Source organism: Haliaeetus albicilla, chromosome 7, assembly GCF_947461875.1.
Source record: "Haliaeetus albicilla chromosome 7, bHalAlb1.1, whole genome shotgun sequence".
Taxonomy (NCBI): Eukaryota; Metazoa; Chordata; class Aves; order Accipitriformes; family Accipitridae; genus Haliaeetus; species Haliaeetus albicilla.
In genome coordinates, this window is record NC_091489.1 from 751,639 (window position 1) to 771,263 (window position 19,625).

Genomic DNA, 19,625 nt, shown 5'->3' on the forward strand with positions numbered 1-19,625 from the left:
AAAATGAATTCTCTTGTCTTGCTAGGTTTTGTAGAATTATAGTTCACTGCTGCAGCTTGAATATTATTGTTTTCACATTCTAGCATATGAAAGTAAGATATTTCAAATTCAGCCATGGACTTTTCCAGGAAAAGACTGTTCAGCAACAAGATGGTACTCATACGAATTCACCAGTAAACTGTATGTACCGCTACAAAAAAGGAGACAGTATTCCAAGTCAATACTGTGTATGTACCTTTGCTACAGGATCAACACAAGAGCATTTTGCAAGATACGAACTTGCCCTTGAAAGCAAAAATAATGCATAAAGCAATCTTGAAAAAGTCACATCTATGCACCATTCACTGGCAAAGTCTCTGTGTCTTGGTAATTTTCAAAAATAATAAAAGAACTTATAAGGAAGTCTGCCATGTAGGACAGTTTCTTATTTTGCAGCTTGGGAATGCATTCCCTGCATTTTGGATTTAATCCATGCTTCAGAAACTGCTCGTATTTAAGTTAAGTGAACATGATGTTTTAAATACATCAAGTGACTAATGCTCTAAGCATGCACAGAAAGCTATTTATATTCTTACTTCTCCCCTGGTATATCCAGAGCAATAAATATTTCAAACAATTAAGTTAAATTAACTGTCAAAAGACTAATTCTTTCTCCACAGAATGTGAACTGCAAAGTTCTTTAATAAAGCCTGGCCTAGTGAACCATACCATCTCCCAGCACACATGACAAGTCAGTGTGCAGTAAATGGAATGTGATACTTAAACAATGACAATTTACAGCCATGTGCAACTGCTGGAGAGAGTTACCACTATGCTAGGGAGTGGGAGAATCAGCAGGATTGCTATGGCACAGTATTTGTAGTTTTACACATTTTTCACAGGTTTAGTGATATATAGAAATAACAGGTACACCAGCACACTGTTTCTGTGCCCTCCTCAATTCCAGATGGGCCTATGCATAATAGATCTCTAAGCAAAATCACTTTCAGCACAATTTACAACAGCATCACTGTTGTGAAGCTACTCTAATTCCATGGCATTTATATTTTTTTGTAATAAAATTGGTTACCTGATAGCGCTGAAACCTACAATCAATCCTGCATGAGTATTCCTAAAAACCCATTTCTTTAATACTAATACTTGTTACAAGTGTTTATGAATGAGCAGTTTCTCAGAACAGAGCTTCTCCTTTACAGAAAGATACTGGTTAGTTAAGTTGTTGGACTGTATGAAACTGGACTGGTTTTGCTGTATTTGCTGACTGGCAACAACCAGTGTCATCCTTAAAATAGCAGACAGTTTGGGGAAAAAAAAAAAAAAAAAAAAATCTTTACACAGTTTGTTGCAGTGCAGAATTACCAAAGACACAACATGAGGCAAACGAGACTTCTTCAGAAGTTTAAAAGCAAAAACTTTTCAGTTTCAGACTTCTAGCTTTAACAGCTTTCCAGGTAAACTAAGAAAGATCTGCAGACAAGGGATAAGACAAACAAGCTGTATAGATGAAGTAATTAAAGGTCTGTTAATGGGCATGTACATATGAAGAATTAAAAATGGCCTGTAACATGTAAATAGCTAGATCTTTTGGAAAACAAGATGTTGTGACATAACATGTTTACTTCAGCATGTGTTTTACACCAACGGGAAATGGTCCAGATACACATGAATGCAAAGCTGGCTGTAGTCTTACCACCTCATCCTCTGTAGGCTTGAAAACATAAGTTTACATTTAGTGCGGTGTCTCAATCACATTAATCACGAACACATTTAATAATTCCCTCCTAAACATGACACAGTAAAGTGGTAGCACATTACATGCACTATAGAGGCAAGATACCACTGAAGAATTGTTAAGAGGCATCAGAATACTCTCAAACTATGCAAGATTGACTCCTTTTTCTTCTCTACCAGGTAAGGCAAAGCAATTAATATTACCCCCAACAGTCAAAATGAATATAGAAACAAGATTTCACTGCTGCAGAAATACAGCCCCTGGATTTTTGCTGACACTGGAGAAGCAAGTAGCACAAATGCCCTGCACTTCAGCCGGAGTGTAAGCTGTGTACGCCATCTGGGAGTGCTGTGCAGCTCTCACTGTGTAGCCTCTAAGATAATGGTTCTTTGTGATGGGGACAAACAGAGCCACATTTCCCTTTATATGCAAATTATACTGCTTTTTCTGGAGTCCTGGGAATGGCAAAGAGATAGTCTGTATGAAAACTGCTATGAAAACACTTCACTGAAAATGTTGGTATTTAAACAGCTTGGAAATCAGCAAATACAGTCAAAACGCTAGCACTTTCTGCTACCAAGTACATTGCCATGAGAGGGAGGATGGTCAGGTGCTGCTTACCTCTTCCCCCTCCTCGGAATGGGTAGATAGCTGGTCATGTTGAATGATCTCAGCATCCTCCTCAGTTGGTCCATTGCCCACCCGGATCCCACCAAAGTTGTGCGTTCCCTAACACATGCAGAAAAAGAAAGAGCAAAGTGTTGTTTGTGTTTTACTGCAAGAGTGCATGTTTCTTATGAGTCCGTGTGCAGCAGCAGCTCACAGAAGAAAACAAAGTATTAAGACCCAGGTTAAGCCAGCTGTACAATTCTATTTCCCAGCTTGGATGGGAAAGATGCTGATTCCTGCTAGGGCTGGAGAAAAAAAGTCTGTCTGAATGAATACTTGATACATTTCTACAAAGTAATTGCAAGCCTAAGCAAAATAAAAGGGACATCTCTCAAGAGGACATTTGCTGGCGCTGACGTGCAACAGACCAACGTTTTGCCCAGCAGCTGTTGAACAAGCACTGAAACACCACTGCTGTTGTAAGTGAAACAAGTCACATAGTGGCAACTCAAAGCAGAATAGACTGACACAAATACACATATGCACACTTGCTTCCCACCAGTGTTAGGCATACTAACACCACACATGGGAGATCAGACTTTCCCTTACTTGGAAATTCTACGTTGTGCAAACAGTCCCTTTTATAGACATTTATTCTGACATTCAACATCTGACTCTCAGCCACAACTCCATTGCACTCCAAACAGAAATGAATAATCCACAAACTGAGTTGGAACTTTGAAAGAATCAGCTCTTCTCACTTGACAACTGTAATCATTGCACAGTTAACATCTGATTTACAGCAGGCTTCCTCCTCCATACTATCTTACCACCGAGAAAGGATGAACAAACCTGTTGATCATCTGATAGTGCCCTCAAGCAGAGCTTTTATGCATCATAAATGCATATTGGACAAAGAAGGCTTAACGAGCACATCACTATCTTTGGATTTCTGTTCAGCAAGCAGCACTGTGCACTGTACAGCAGGATTTCTATCTCCCTCCAGATATTCCAAAGACAGAAAATGCTCATGACTGATCTGAGGGACTACAAATTAAGACGTGTGACTCTGACCCACCTAGAGAGGCAAACTGAAATGCCACAAATGGAAAGAAAAGCCCTGCATTCAGCTTTAGCACTGTACTGGGGGCATCTGTGACATGGAATGTGAATAGGCTAACTTGGCACATGAAGACTTCAGAAGTTGAGGGATGACTATGCAAACAAAGGAGGTTTAAGATTCCATGACCTGTCTGCTTTCACAGTGTATCGCTCTGGCATACCAGCAGAACGGCTGCTTGATGTTCTTTTAACTGATTTGTTCTTAGAAGCCTACTTTTATTTCAGGCTGAACTATAAATTTGCCCAAAATGCCAGATGTGAATTAAAGATCTTGTCAGGTTTCTAAAAACAAATTAGGTAGACATTTATGCTTGGAAAATAGAAATAAAATGGAAAAAAAATTATAATAAATTTATAAGTAAGACAATGCTTTTATTAGGATTTTCAGCATCTTTGAAACATTACAAGTTACTGATGACTAGTATCAGTATTCTATTTATGTATTTCTAGCCTGTGTGAATTTGTACTTTCACAGCTTTTCCCTTGCACTCAACTTGGATCCATCCTCTGTAAACTATCCAAACTAAACATGGCTCCAAAAGCTCTAATCATTTACTTTATACTTCTAACCACACCTCATACAAAGACCTTCCCTTGCTGCTTCTTGTATTGAGATGCACTTAATAAGCTGGATGGATTATGCACAAAAGATCCATTTTAATTTCTGACATTTCCATGAGGCTATTTAAAATGACATGATAGAAACACTGGCGAACAGCTAAAAAGTGCCTCAGAGTACCTTCGACATGTGGAGTGTACAACGTGCTTTACACAGTTCGCGAGATTTACGCTTCCTAGTTAGACAGGCAGCATTCACAACTAAAACCAAGTTGAAATATGCAATACTGGGGAAGGGACCAAGTTCTGGGAGCTGCTGCAATCTTCGCCAGAAAGCTTTGGCAGTAAAGGGCTGTCTATAGGTTTAGACACAAATAAGTAGAAACAACTGCTGCTGAGAGGCTTATTTGTGCACAACCATTTTATAAGAGTTTCAAGGCAAAGTGTCTACAAGGGCACAGGTGTCAAAAATCCAGTAATTACTGATATGAAGTTGTTGGGAGGCCATCACATATACATGATGTTCGGGAACACATAATGCAAACAGAAATGCTTCACTGAGAAGAATCCTAATCTACCTTAAACAAATATGCAAGAAAAGGAAAAAAGGGGAACTTAACCTGGGGGGATGTGGTAGCAAGGTATTCCTGTGCTGCTCTGCAGGTTTTGATTTCAGCAGCACTCCTGCAAAGAAGTGTCTCTGCATTCAGCACACATAACTATTATCCTTCAGCCTGGTAGTTCTTCCAGAATCTATCAATTTTGCTGAACTTTGCTCTTTCCAAGAGAAAGTGTTTTTCACCCTAAAGGTGCAGTTGTCATTCACTTATGAAATTCAGATACATTCCATGCTCTCTCGATAATTAGATAGAAAGCCAACTCCCATCTTTAAATCCATCAGGTGATTTTTAAATCCACTCACTGTTGCAGCCGCTGCTGCCTCTAGTGCCTGCTCGTTCGGGACTGTGCTGACTTGGGCCTCCGCGGGTTGCCCTTCCTGATAGTGAATGGAAGAAAAGAAAGGGAGGAAGAAGAAAACAAAAGAGAAAGGGGGATGAATGGAGGGGACATGGGAGGATGAAAGATGGTCAGAGAAGGGAGAGGGAGTGTCTTTAACTGAACTGATCTTTGACTCACTTAACATCCTAAAACCTGTCTACCATACATGCAGGGAGAATTTTCAAGTATCCTCAGTGCACGTGTGCCAGGTTCCTGCATTTTGTATAAAGATACTTTACAGTACAGTTGGAAACCTAGAGAGTACCCCAGAAGACAACCTCTCGCTTAATGACCGCGTAAGTGTATTTTTTTCCTTTTAATTGTTACTTTTTAACCTCCAAACTGCTTTAACAAAGACAGCTGATAAATCTGCCAGCCAATTAAGCTTACATCTTTGCTTTTACATTGTCAGCCTAGCAAAGGCACAGAAGTGCATCCAGCAACCAGTAAGACAGTGTTCCTAAACCAGTTGACAAAGCCCAAGCCAGATACATTGTTTTTATCATTATCAACATAAAGCATTTTTAAAAGCAGGTTTGATGCTGGATCCAGATCTGAGAAGCAGGCAGGCAATGCTTTGTCTCCAGTAAAACCCACCTGCTTTTATGCCTAGGAACATGCAAAAACGTTTTACAGGTCACAATGCAGTGTGAACCTATGCATCCAAGATCAAGATGGAGAACATAGCTTTTCAACCATAATTAGTTTTCACATTGAAAATATAAGAGGTAGTCACCCACCAAGTGCTTTCTCCTTAAATACTGATGGCGAAGGACCAAGGGTTTAGCTACCAGCATCCATGGCACACACAGTAACGCCACCACCACAAGGAAACATTGGAGCCCTTGCTGTAAAAGAAACAAGTCTCACATGACTTAGTGGCAGTCCATGCTCAAACACACAAAACCTAGCAAGCAGTCTTATGCAACACTGAATGACTGAATTCCCAGAGTACACGGACGCTTCACTCTCTCTCTCTTCCTGGAACAGCAAGATGTGCTGTACTTAATGCCTGCTTGCAGCTGCCCCATCAGCATGTAATGCTGATACTGGTTTAGATTAGGGAAAAATCCAGAAGATTCTATGGGGAATGAGAATTTGGCAGATGTCTGATAGTGCTGGGAGGAAATGGCATTAGTGTCTTAGCTAAGCTTAGAGGCACCTCATTGCAGATGCAGGACAATATTCCTAATCACTTTCCACTATTAATCTGGATCCAAATGTTCTGGAGCCACAGCCGACTTATGTTCAGACTGATATAAATCCCTGATATAGGGATTATTCCTTCCTTCTTTAACATTACATAGTGTCAGGCTTTGGAAACGATGCCACATTTCCTCTATCACAGAGAAAACACGTTTCACACTTGATTTCACAATTATTATAATGTCAATGAAAGACTCTAATATCATCAAGCATCTCTAATCTTATTCTAGCAAGAACACATACCTGCCCTTTATATAGCATCTTATTACTGGTATCACTATAGGAGAACAGAAACATGTTGATAAAATGTATTAAAAGGCTTGGTGCATCCTTTGATGTGTGAGCATCATAGGCTGTCCATTTGTAGAAAATGAGAATAACAAGGTATCCAAACAGTGATGACATGAAAATAATTTCTGGAATAAATCCAAGGTATATGTTCAGTGGCTTCTTAAAATAGCTAGAGGAAAAAAAAAGGGAGAGTTTAATATTACATTTGGTTAGCATTAGGCATATGTAGGGCAAAAACTTTTAATGAGAATGTGAAGAGTGTCTTTGGAACAAAATTGCAGGGGCTCAGCATTTCAGCAATAGCTGGGACTTAAACACAGTAACTACTTGACATGCATAGTTCTACATACGCTGACAGAAACAACTGTATTGCACCCTTCAATCAGAAGGTTAAAGTCTGACAGGCTCCTGCATCTTAAACTGATACACACATTACACCCAAAGAAGTCTCCCCCCTGCCATGAGAAAAACAGAGCAAAGTACTTACATATGGTTGAGAAGACTCAATGTGACACCAAAGAGCATGTGGATAATGCCAAGAATCACAGACATTTTCATCTTAAACGAATTGAGGAAGGCCAGCTTATTGCTGGCAATATTCCAAATCTGTGAAAAAAACAACACTGAGTCAGCCAAACACTGAGTAAAAGAAAAACAGAGGAGAATGAAAATGTTCACTTTAAGCTAAATGGTCTTAACCATCCAGGAAGTATTAGGCTGTAAGAGCAGGGTTTTTTTAAAGATGTGTTTGTTTGTCACATGGATATCTTTTGGGAAAATGAGCAGGCAACCGTTTCTGCTAGGAACACCATCTTACAGCAACAGATCCCACCATCAGAGAAGGAATCAAGCCTTGCTTGTTTTTATGGTAGGCAAAAGTTGCAGGAAAAAGGGGGCTGGATCCTTGACAGAAAAAAAAAAAAGATTATCCATTTAAATGAACAATTATACATAGTTCTGTTTTTATGCACTTCCTCTTTATGGTGGAACACATGTAAGTTTGTATCAAATATTTTAAGCAGTGTTAGGAGCAGTGTTATTGATGTAGGCAGATACAAAATGACAGGATTACTTGGAAACTTACATTTCCAAGACAGAATGAAAAAAAGAGACAAATAACTTTTCTCAGAGGTAAAAAAGTAACTTCATAAAGTGATTTGGAAGTCTAACCAGATTTGATTAAAATGCTGCAGGTCAGAAAGGGTGAGAAAGAAGCCTTTAATGGACCCGAGAACAAGTCTCTCTGTCCTGAATCTAGCGTCTCAGTAGGAACTGAATTAATTTTATCGTTCAGGAGTATTTCCAACATTGATAAAGAGTTTGCCAAGGGAATGGCTGGGCTAGGGAAATCTTTCACAGTGAACTGGACAGGCGCTTTTCTTTCAGTTGACACAGAGGATGTTCTTAAAGGACAGCAAAGGAAAAGCTCTTACCGGGTCAATGCCAAAGGGATAAGGACCACCAAACACCCCTGGAATAGCAGGGTTCAGCTGAAGCAGAGGAGTATTCTCTAGCAAGGCATCTCTGTTTGGGTATAAGTAGAGTATACAAACATTAACACAAGCAACACTGTCCTCTTTCTGTAAAAACTAACAACGTTATTCCCTTGTGAGAGCAAGGAATATCTAAAATTGAAAGAACTTTAAGATTCCTGTGTGGTCCTAGAGGTTTTCCCGAATGAAAAATAAACCTGTTTCTTGATCTGTTACTCAGTGTCACAAGGAAGAAAGATGCAGGGGACAGGAGTCTTACTATGTCTATGAGGAGAAAGGTGCTAAACTGCATCTTTATAAGTTTTCGGGGTGGGGGGGGAAGCTGGTTTGAAACTTGATAGATATCACATTTACATCCCTCTTCCAATTCTACTTGAGAGTGAGTTCAGAAGTTTTTGTCTTCCTGAGCTAGGAGGACAATGGGGAAGGATAAGTCACCTGCTTATCACTGTCACTCTTTAGTTACCAACTATTTACTCACGACCAATTGCCTTTTGAGAACATCGGCCGCACGCTCCATGATGAACCGAACATATTAAGAGACTTGGAGAAGCAGTCATTGTAGATGAGGCCTGTGTAAGTGGAGAACAGTCCCATCAGCAGTATGATGTATCGACCACTAAAAACCATGTTGAACATCTAGTATAAAAAAAAACCCAAAAAGGAACAAAGAAAGTCAATGAGAACAAGGAAGGTCTCTCATAAAGATGAGACAGTAAGATCAGTCAGTTGCAGAACAGTATCAGCCATACAGACTAAAAGCCCAAAGTCTCTACTTCCCCATGTCAGGGATTGAGGGTGCAAGAGGTAGCACTGCAGAACAGAATCCGGATACAGAGGATAAACAGGCAGTGTGACTGTCCACAGAGAATCTGGGATTAGCTGAAGAGGATAAATTGCACTCCACACACTGATGCAAACCCCCAGCTGGCAGCATTAGTTTGGAACTAGGCAGTGCAGACCCTGTTCAGCTTTCTCCGTGCTCTGTCAACATATCTTAACTCTGGTTCACCTCCTGCCAATCTAAGCCCCGAGCAAGCAAAAACCATCTAGATCAGCAAATAAGAAGAATCTTGGAGATACGATATACATGTACAGAAGTTAGAGTTTTGCAGTGACTGAACCCCTTCATGATCCAACCAAGTTTTGGGCAATTTATTTACAACAGTTTATCTGCTACATTTGCTAGACCATTTCCTTCAAACAAATGAAAAGAATAATTTCCTATAAACATCTGAAAGGAAAACCAACGGAACTCACTACTATTATGAATTATGCTACTCGGTCTGTGGTCTACAGGCTTCCCAGTCTGTCTGTGTGCTTCACAAATTTCAAATGTAAGGAGTAATGGAGATTGCCAACTCAAGGGGGAAGGATGTCAGAGTTGCAGCTTGGTTTACCTTTGTTTGAAATGCAAAGCTCAGCATGACCTGCCATTTTACCTCATTGTCACTCTTCTGTGACAGAATACGACTTTCCCTAAGCACCATCCAGACAGCAATCAGAGTCATCAGTATTCCATGGCCAAAATCTCCAAACATCACAGCAAACAAAAACGGGAAGGTAATGATCGTATAGGGTGCTGTAAGAGAAAAGATGACACCCCTAGTGCACTGTATTTGAGTAAGCCCAGATTTACTACAGTACAATTTATGCAATTTAGCAATATAATTCCCAGCTTCCCCTCTGCTTCTGAAAGGTATTAAGTACTCTATCAGAAATTTTCACATAGGACAGACAATACAGAGAAACACCATAACTAAAAAATTGAGATAGATGTCTTGGACTTTTATAAGTATGAGTTTACCTGGATTTATTTCCCGATATGTTCCAATGCCATAAGCATCAACAATGTTTTGAAAGCCAGAAGTAAACTTGTTAGTTTTGTTGTATGTTGGTGGGGTCTGATTGGTTTGCATCCTGTTTAAAATAGATGGGACAGTGGATCCGCTGTGCTCCTGTTTAAAAAAAAAAAATTAGAAAACTTGTCCTCAGAGCACTGGAGGACAGAGTAAAACACTACTTTCTCATTAGCATTTGGAAAACTACAAGGCTGCATTTTTGTCCTGTGCTTGCATGATGAGAAATATACTTGAACAGCTGAGGAAGGTTGCCAAGTTTCCACCACTCTCCACTTTGTATGGCAGGAAGAGATGCACTTGTAGTAAGGATGAACATTGTCTGATTAGGACAGACAAGAAAACTCATGCAAGATTCTGTTTTTTTAAAACAGTAAATGAAATGACATCAAGACACCCAACTCTATTATCTAACTCTGAGCAGAGGGCAAGCTTGCTAATGTCCTGGATAGCTCCTTTCAGTAAGTTCCACTATGTATCTAAACAGCAGGACTACAAAGCACAGCCAGGTTAACTAAATGTATCAAAGGACTCAAACACAGGAAAATGCCTTACTATTACAGCATTTTCCTGAACTTAAAGCTTTACACAACATATTTGTTACAAAGTTTATCTATGAGCCATGACTCCTGGATGTTAAATAAACGGTCCTCTGTGAGGACTGATTCAAACAACCCTAAGGGATTGTTTTCAGAGACTCACAATTCGGAAAAATCAATTAATCCATGCTGTGTTTGCTGACAGTTGATAGTCTGCTTGAACAGCAGCAGACAGGAGCAGTACAGCAGTTACTCACAGTGCCTCTCCTGAGAGCAAACTGGATAGAATCGAGGTCGGCAACAGGACACCAGACTTCAGCAATCAAGCACTTCTGTGTCACATCGATATTGCACAAATTCAGGGTATGGTAGATAGCCTTCATCTTGCGTACTTTGATGAACCAGACACGGATATTTTTAGCGGCTGCCTGCAAAACCCTTTGGCGATGATCCTCTGTTTGGTTCAGCACCTTTCATAGAGAAGTAGGATAAAGATAAGGCAAAATCATTGACCAAAACTCAAAAGCATACGGAAGTGCAGTGTGAAATTGGGCTGACCAACAACACATGCCTTACCCACCAGAGGACGGATGGATAAGCCCTTTCCCCCATCCCATGCACAAGATTGCAACAAGCCTGCAATATATGTTTTAGTTTCCATATTAATTAGTGCAGCTAAAAGGTTGTAAGGCTTCTTTCCAGGGATACTTTTTGACTATTTTCCTCCTCCAACTCCAAGGTCAGCAGGTATTTCAAACAAAGAACTGTTCAGAGACCACACAGAACATTTTTTCCTCCACCCAGGTTAAAAGAGCAGAGAAGAATTCTACATGTGAGGTGGACGTTGCCTTAAGAAAACACACAAAGATTACAGTGAAAGACTTTTTTACTGAAGGGAAAAGGAGAAAGTGTTTTCTACTGAGGGTGTTTTCCAATTGGAACATATCTAACTCGGGCCAAGTCAGATTTCCAGGCTGGAAAGTCTTAGACTCAAGGAAAAGTGAGGACACAGGGCACATATGGCTTTGAATCCTACTAGTTAAATTGCTTCTGAGTTCTTGTCTACTTTAAAATTGGTAAACAGCTGCACTACACAACTCCCAGCTTGAGACAGTTTCTGTATCAAATAAGCAGTCCAAATTCAACTGTTTTTCCTTTTAGTTTCTGAACCTTTTCTTTCTTTTTGTCTCAAATCCCTTCAATTTTTCTGCATTATAAGATACTGCCTTTCTTCCTTGAAGCAAGCATCAAGTATTTCAGAGCTGGCACCCAGTAGATTTGTGTGCTGATTACTTTTTACCACACTCAGGGTGCTGCACAAGAGATTAGTTGTAAAGCAGAAGCTCTTCAGGACAGCACAATGTGAAAATATGAAGACAGGCGGAAAAAGGAACAGCTAAGTTAAGGTTGGCATTGTTATCTCAACTTGGAAATAAGTTTAAATATTTTCAAAGTTCTTGCAGATGAAACAGGCAATTACACAAGCATGCTTTCAGAGTTGGAAAACATGCTATCTCCTTACACATGCATATTCCTCTCTGCTCCCTGGTATGCAGTTCTCTGTCGATGCTGCACTTACATGTATATAATTAACTGCTCAGCCCTCCAGAAAGCAAACCACCCCACCATCCTAAACCCCAACAAAGAAAACAACTGAGTAGACAGTCTCCAAACATCTTTCTTGCACTGCTGAGCTGCTGCTCTCAAGCTACTTGGAGGTGAAAATACGGTCATCTAATAGGGCCAAAAATTCTCCTGTTTTAATAGGATCCAAAGAAGTTTTCAACTATATTATTAAAGAAAAAAGAGAAAGGGGCATTGACCCCAGTTATTTTACCATCTGAAGATCATCAATTCTGGTATTGACACCAGAAGCCATTTCTTTCCGCTCCTGTGGTGTTTCTGGGCATGGGTAGAGGGAGGCACGGAATCTGAAAGACATGCAAGCCACCTTAGTAACAAAGACAGAAAGAAGATAAATCAGTCAGGGAAATAGATGGCTGAGCCTGAACACACAAATAAAGCAAGAAGCACCTTAAGAGAAGTTTCTGATCAGCAAAGACTGCCAAGCAGAGTTTCAGTCTTTAAATCAAGTGGGTGCAGAAGTTTGCTTCAGGCCAAACCAGAAGCTGAATGCTTAAGAAAATGGAAGTGGGAGAAAATCCTTTGTTCCCTGTACTGGCAGTGTCTCAAAGGTACTGTCCCAAAGTTGATTAGCCATCCCAGTTCAGGGTGCTGCTATCACACCAATGCAGCTGCTAGCAGTAGTCACTGTTGATCTCCCCTGTGAGAATATAGCCCGCTGACATCCCAACTAGACCTGTCTGAGAGTTCAACACTTGAACTCCCTTTGTTTTTAGGCATTCTCTAGCAAAGCAGTCACCTACTTTGAACATTACAGGCTTGGGGAGCGGCTAGTTTGACTGTAAAATATGTTTCAGCTACTTTTGGTACATTTTATTTGCTGTCAAAATATGTACTCCTACAGTCACTGTGAAATTAGGAGTTGAAAAGTATCAATATTAAGTCATGCCAATGTGTTTCAAATATTTGAGAGAGCTGCCCAGCTGTAAGACTTTCATACCCTTCACATATCTTCTTGACTCTGTTCTTCAGCTGGTCGCCTTGGAAAAAGATGATAAACACAGACTTGTGCACATAATCCCCCTAGAACAGAAAAAAGAGTGCACTGTAATAGCTCAGCTATTTACAGAAATTAGCGTTATAGCAAATTACAACAGAGTTCTACTTTTCCTTCCTCTGAATCTGTACATACGGAATTTATATCTGCAGTGCGTCAAGAATGTAGCTTAACAACACTGAAACAGTCACAAGGAAAGCAATTTTCTTAGCCTCAGTATAGAACACCCCTACCGCACTTGTGTTTACTGAAGCAAAACATTCTAGATTATCTGTTCTATGTAATACAATAAACAGGAAAGCCTGGGAAGATCTCCAAAAGAACAGAGATGCAATGAAATATTTCTCAGCCCTTACTGCAGTCAGCTCACCTACAGAAGCAAGCACAAAGCTAAAGAGTGAATGAAAATAAGATGAAGCAGAGTTTTAACAACTGATTCTCCAGGGAAGCCAAGGGCACATTCTTTGTACAGCTGTTTTCATGTTGGTAGCCAGGTCCCCTTTCCTGCATTTGTTGACAAGTTATTGTTCTACCTTACTTAGGAAATTTTAACATAATGTTTCAAGAATAATTACATTAGGTGTAACCTCAATTTAAGGAAGTGTTGCACAATAAGAACAAAGTCTCTCCTAGTAGACAGATAATTCAGCAGGTCAACTACCAGCAGTCGGTGGGACAAGAGAACAAGTCAGCCTTACACGAGAAACAAAGATGCAGTTACTGAGTTTCAACTCTTCTGTCTTTGTTCCAGGGCAGCCTACATACAGCCGTTCTTTTTACTGGTTAAGAGCAAGAGTTCCTGAAGTTTGAGCACTGTCCCTTGATTTGAGCAAAGAGGACACTGAATGTAAAACCAGGCTCAACTACAACATGTACTATTTATATCTGTAATAAAGCCAACAATTTTCAGGTGGATGTTTAAATTATTGATTAGCAAATAAGAAAAAACAAAAGGTCCAAGTTCAGAGTAAACGAGCTACAGATGTTACACACTGCTAATGTCCAAAAGAGCCTCTTTCAAGGAGGATTACTACTTATTCAGAACTGCATGCAGGAGTTGCATTTGTAGTTTGTTCCAGAGAAGCAACTATGACCTGCTGCAGTCCAAATTTTGAGTTGTTTTTATCCCCTTTCAACAGCATTCACCATCCATCCTGCTATTTTTGTTTTAATAAAACAGGAAAACATTTATCACTAAAGCCTCAGAAGCTGCAAGTAGGTACTGTGAAGGGACGCAAAACAAACGTTTGCCTGCATGGAGCTCATTGAGGGATAGAGGCTTGGATCTATAGATCTTAGATCCTTTTACACATCTGAGGCTTTTGCTGCTGTAAACAATAGGTCCTTTTACCGTTACAGGATCCTCCAGGGGGTTTTCAATTTCTGCTTGACGCAGGAATACATTCCCTCGGCACACTCGCCATAGCATGCGCTCAAACATGGGGATCCGCTCACGGTTGATCACACCAGCCACAAAACTGTAAAGGGAGCAGCATAAATGTAAGTTCTGCACCAAAAAGAATACATAGTCTAACACCCAAAACACTGATGGCAACTGGAGTTTAGCATTAGATTGAAAGCTAGAAAAATCTTGTTTTAAAATTAGTTCTTTAAGCAAAATGGAAGGTCTTTTAAATACATAGAGATAAAAACACAACAAAAACAACTGCACTATAGCACAAGCTATGCCTTTTAACAGAATGAAATCGTCTATTAAAAAAAAAATAAATCACTGGTCAAAGGAGAAACAAATGCATTCAGACATACAGTTTCTATGCCTGCTAGTCTTCATTTCAATAGGTTCCTGGCACATTACATGGCAAGGATTATAGCAGTCAAGGCTACCATTGACTATGTTCTAGGCATGTGCTTCGGAAGACCTCACTAGTTCAAACCCCTATGTCCAGATAAAAAATTACACACGCACAAAGACAGTTGGGAAGCAGCTAATAAAAAGGATATAGAACTATACAGTTTTTTCAGACAATTATGTGCCCACAGTAGTTACTAGTTTCCACAACGCTGTGAGAGCTCAGAATGTCTGAAAAAGCAACCAGAACAGATTTACAAGGAACGAACTAGTATAATTTTTTGTGCAGACAGAAATGTGTGAAGCACAAATATGAACTGGGAAGTTAATGTACATAGGACAACAACAGAGACCAGCAACGGGTTTTAGATCAGCCTTCATCTGCTTGATGTGCCAGTCTGGAAAGTTCTACAACTGCGCTCAAATGGTTGTAGATTCCACAGGCTGAGCATAAGCCAACAATCCTAAAGCCAGACAAAAGAAAGCAGAAATTGCCATTACCCAAGTCGTAGTGGGGCACCTCTTCCCATCTCGCTTGGTTCCAGGAGTGAAGAGGATTCCTCCAACAGGTCTGGATCCGCCATCTGCTGATGATGCAATTCAGCCTGAATTCACAAATCAATTAATATCTAATGAAACTAGTTAGTGGCATGCAGGGAACGAGGAACCAGGAGATAGCTTGGGGAGACAAAAAAAAAAAAGAAAAAAAAAGAAAAAAGAAAAAAAAAGAAAAAAAAGAAAAAAAAGAAAAAAGAAAAAATAAAAAAGAAAAAAAAGAAGAAGAAAAAGAATGAACGAACACAAGACAGCAGAAAAAGGAACTAGATGATAGAAAAGACAGCAGGAATCACACAAGGAAGGAGAAAAACAAGAGGAGAAGTGGAATGGCTCAGCAAAGCTTCCTTACAAGAAAGGTCTCAAGATTGCTGCAGCATAATGATGGGGCTGTGGGATATATAAGTCTGAAGAAAGGCAGAATTCAAAAAAATTTATCAAGTTTTAAATACAAGTGATGTTCCCAAGAACCATTTTTTAATGGCACAAAACAGCGTGACACACTCTCATCTTTCCCTATATCTTAAACGGAGAAAAATGTGAAGGTAGATGCTGATTCCCTCTTGCACTACTTCTGCATTTTCTGCATATTAATAAAGATGCAAAAGACGTTTCTAAGAGGTGCCTGGGAAATTATACTTGCACTTAAAGTAGCCTGGGAGTCTCGTTCTACGCAACAGGAAGAACGATACACAGGTAAGTCTTCCACAGACAGTTTAACTGACCTTAGGGCAACTTGCAACTTCACAAGGCTGTAACCCTACAACCAGTTACGCAAGACCTGCATACCCTGTGTGTGTTGGCCTTCTGCCATACTCCAAAGCAAAGGCAATACCTCATTCATTTCAGAACGACGTGACCATAGTTTGATTGATTCCATGTTACTTGCCACATCAGTGTGGATACAGGGTCAGAATCAGTAACAAAACCTGGAAGTACCGGACGGTAATTTTCTTTACTGGCTTTACAAAGTTCTCCCTTGAGGAAAAACACACAATAATTCCAGCTTAAAAACATGCTTACTGATTAAATCTTTTCATTGTTCCAAGATATTTATCCTTATTCACTATATGTATTATTGCCAGACACATAAGATGCAGACTGCATAGGGCAGTCTGACGACGTTGCTCATTTTTTTACTAGCCAGGCATTAAAATAGGATGCAGTTTTATACTGTCCTTCATTGCAACTAATTTGCAGCATAAAATTCTTGGGAATATAGCTTGTAAGCATCAGCATTTCAAGTCAGGAAGGATGCTCAAATCACATCCTCTTGTGCACCATCTTCATCCTTCATTCAACCCCATATCATAGTTATTTCTACCTCTGCAGCTTATATAACGAAATGACAAGAGTTACAGTTCCTTAGCACAAACAGAGGGCCAAATTCTACCCTCTGTGGTATACAGGAGGTCTTCCCCACACAGCTGTCAAGGGAACTTGCCAAAATACACTTGAAAGTAGAGTTTGACCCTAGAACACGTAAAATGCATGCACACATACAGCGCAGCCTTGCAAAAGCATATAGCAAGTTTAATGACTCAGCCGTAGTTTCTTTGTTTGTGCTGAGTCATAATTTTGGTGAAAAACTCTGCAACATTTTACTTGCATGTCAAATAAAAGTATTTACCATATACAAGAAAAGCTTTTGCAAGGCTGACATGAAATGCAGCTGAATTGCTTGTACACACACTTGCTTTAGCTTACAGATGTTACAAAAGTAAGGGAGCCCTTAATTTAGTTTGGAAAGCCAACAAGAAGGATTTCTGATCCTTTCAACTTTAAGGCAACTTGTTGCAACATCAAAAACTGAATGAAAATTTTGCTTCACAGAGAACACAGCCAAAATAAGAAAGTTTGGTACCCCAAAACAAAACATACAGACCAAACATACCAGTGATTATTTGATATCTAGATTTCCGGATGTTGAAAAACAGCAAGTTAAAATTTTAAGAGGCTTGTATTGTATTTACCAGTAATCAAGATACTCTCTGTGATAATTTTTGTGAGGTGCACCACATTTTAGCATATGAAACACAAAAAAGAAGGATAGCACACGTGAAAACTTTGGATCTGACTCCCTTGAGAGAGTAATTCTTATAAACATTTAATATTACCTCTGACCCTTTTGGGCTATGCGTCCTTTATTCAGGACGCTGTATAAAACAGAGAGAAGTCCTGCTTAGAGCGGTTGAAATTACAAAACAAAGCAGTTTAGAATAAATTTGGATTAGACCAGTTTTACTAAACAAGACTTTTCTTCCACAAGGATTATTTGCATAACAACCCCTACGTTCTTTAACTTCATTTCTCAACAACTACTTTGATACGATGATCACACCCTTTCTAGAAAGGAAACGGCATGGCAACATCAGCTCTGGTTCTGGAAGAATAACTAAAGCAGCACTGTAAGATTTAACAGAAATAAAAAATTGAGAGGCTATGTAGAAATGAAAGAGCTATCCAGCTACAATGCAGAAAAACAAGGCTCTAGGAGATTTACTTTGAATGAGAGTTTTCACCAGCAGCAAGTGAAATATCATAGTTATTGTGAAGTATTTTTACTACACCAGGTCACTCAGGATTGGAAAAAACCAAGCATTTGCATGCCAGTAATTAGAATGCAGACCTTTAATTATTAAACATTTTCAAATTGCTTGTTTTTCACCCAGATCAGCACCTTTAATCTCAAGGCCTGAAGATGAGGTTCATTTTCCCTACTCTTGATTATAGTTCTGCTCTGTAACGGCTCTGGATCACTACACACAGTGCCATACAATTCAAGCCCCTTTCAGTTCACAAACAGAACAAAAATCAATTTTCACAAGAACTAAAAGTAATTTATTTCACCATCTAACTTATTAACCCAGAGCCCAGACAGAAATTACAGATGCAAAACAAAGAAAAAAGCAGATGGCAAGAAGAGTTAGAGGAAAGAGAGAAAGGGGACTGCATGCCATTAACCATTACTTTTCCAGTCTTCTTTTACGCTCACACTCTAGGCAAAACTTTCAGAGAAATCTCTCCAGCTCATACTGTTCTTCACAAGCAAAGACAAGAAGACTGAGAAAAGGAGCATAATTATCAACATGATATGTTGAAACAAGAAATGGCTACTTTGACTAGAATGGTCATATGAAGAACAAGTGAAAAAATTTTGCCATCCTCCCTCCCCCAGTGCACAAACTCCAGAGGGCAGAGCAAGTGCCAAGTATAAAGTAATTTGGATAGTAAGCCATTTCTTGTGCAACTTATTACTATGAATAACACAATCTTAATTACAAGTTATTGAAGTCTTCAAGTGTTGAAGGTACTGTGCAAATGACAGCATGAAGAAATGAAGCATTCACCACTTCGGGATAATAAGTAGGCAGCACAAGGCTCAGAAGTCCTGGACTAGTCAGGATCTCTCACGCACAGCTGATTGCTGTTTATCATGTGAACTGAAACAGTTTTAAATTTTCAACACCTATGTTTTACTGAACTTCACACATGAGCTGTTCAGTTTGCTTTTACATATAGCAGTACATTTTATTTGTTGTATTTTGTTTTATTATTACAGAAAACAGTTATCAAACAGGAGCAGGAACGTATCTAAACTTTCTGTGGCCAGTTCATTTAAGTCTGACATGAATTCCATTTTGTGGGTGACCTGACACAGACTGCTTAGAAAATTGATTTTGATCTTTAAATTTAGTATGATCATACTGTACTTGAAGAAAAGCAGTAGCCAGCTTTCACCAGAGAGGACAGTAATTAATAAAATGCACAGCACTAGCTGTACTTGGTTTTACTCAATACTCAGAACAGGCAGACAGTGGCCCCTTAACGCAGCTAAATAATAGATTATCAGGTTAACGCTGTTTGTCCAAGGAGACACTGGTAAGTGACCATTCAACACTTAAAGATGAGGTTTTTTTGTACTGAAACCAACCCCATGACCAATCAACCAATCACACTAGCAGCAGTATCTATGTCAGCAGTGACTAAGACTTGTGTTGGCACGGGAACAACCTTAGTGCCTGAACAGGCAGCATCCTATGCCAAAAAACCAAAAAACAAACCGTTAGATAAACGGTCTGAAGTTTGCAGGAGCCCAGCTCTACTTGATCACAGCCTTTGTAAATACCAGAAGCCATATCTGTTAAGAATTCTTTGATCAAATCCTTGGATTAGAGGAAACAGGACATATACTCAGCAAAAACATGTCC

The 19,625-nt window shown here is 39.5% G+C and overlaps 1 protein-coding gene across 7 annotated transcripts in view; it reads right to left on the minus strand.

The window, feature by feature from the left end:
- ATP6V0A1 (ATPase H+ transporting V0 subunit a1) overlaps nucleotides 1-19,625 on the minus strand; it is a 30,701-nt gene that overhangs the window by 8,584 nt on the left and 2,492 nt on the right. The window contains exons 6-20 of one of the 7 annotated variants that reach the window (XM_069786284.1): nucleotides 15,361-15,443; nucleotides 14,401-14,527; nucleotides 12,993-13,075; nucleotides 12,246-12,339; nucleotides 10,666-10,878; nucleotides 9,818-9,968; nucleotides 9,453-9,592; nucleotides 8,492-8,649; nucleotides 7,951-8,041; nucleotides 7,005-7,123; nucleotides 6,470-6,686; nucleotides 5,761-5,868; nucleotides 4,944-5,018; nucleotides 2,354-2,461; nucleotides 1,691-1,708 (exon numbers count right to left, since the gene is read on the minus strand). In XM_069786284.1, the coding sequence (XP_069642385.1) occupies nucleotides 1,691-1,708; nucleotides 2,354-2,461; nucleotides 4,944-5,018; nucleotides 5,761-5,868; nucleotides 6,470-6,686; nucleotides 7,005-7,123; nucleotides 7,951-8,041; nucleotides 8,492-8,649; nucleotides 9,453-9,592; nucleotides 9,818-9,968; nucleotides 10,666-10,878; nucleotides 12,246-12,339; nucleotides 12,993-13,075; nucleotides 14,401-14,527; nucleotides 15,361-15,443 (1,785 nt within the window). Of the gene's footprint in view, nucleotides 1-1,690; nucleotides 1,709-2,353; nucleotides 2,462-4,943; nucleotides 5,019-5,760; nucleotides 5,869-6,469; nucleotides 6,687-7,004; nucleotides 7,124-7,950; nucleotides 8,042-8,491; nucleotides 8,650-9,452; nucleotides 9,593-9,817; nucleotides 9,969-10,665; nucleotides 10,879-12,245; nucleotides 12,340-12,992; nucleotides 13,076-14,400; nucleotides 14,528-15,360; nucleotides 15,465-19,625 lie in introns of all 7 variants that reach the window. The other 6 variants (XM_069786281.1, XM_069786283.1, XM_069786285.1 and 3 more) reach the window with 6 other exon arrangements.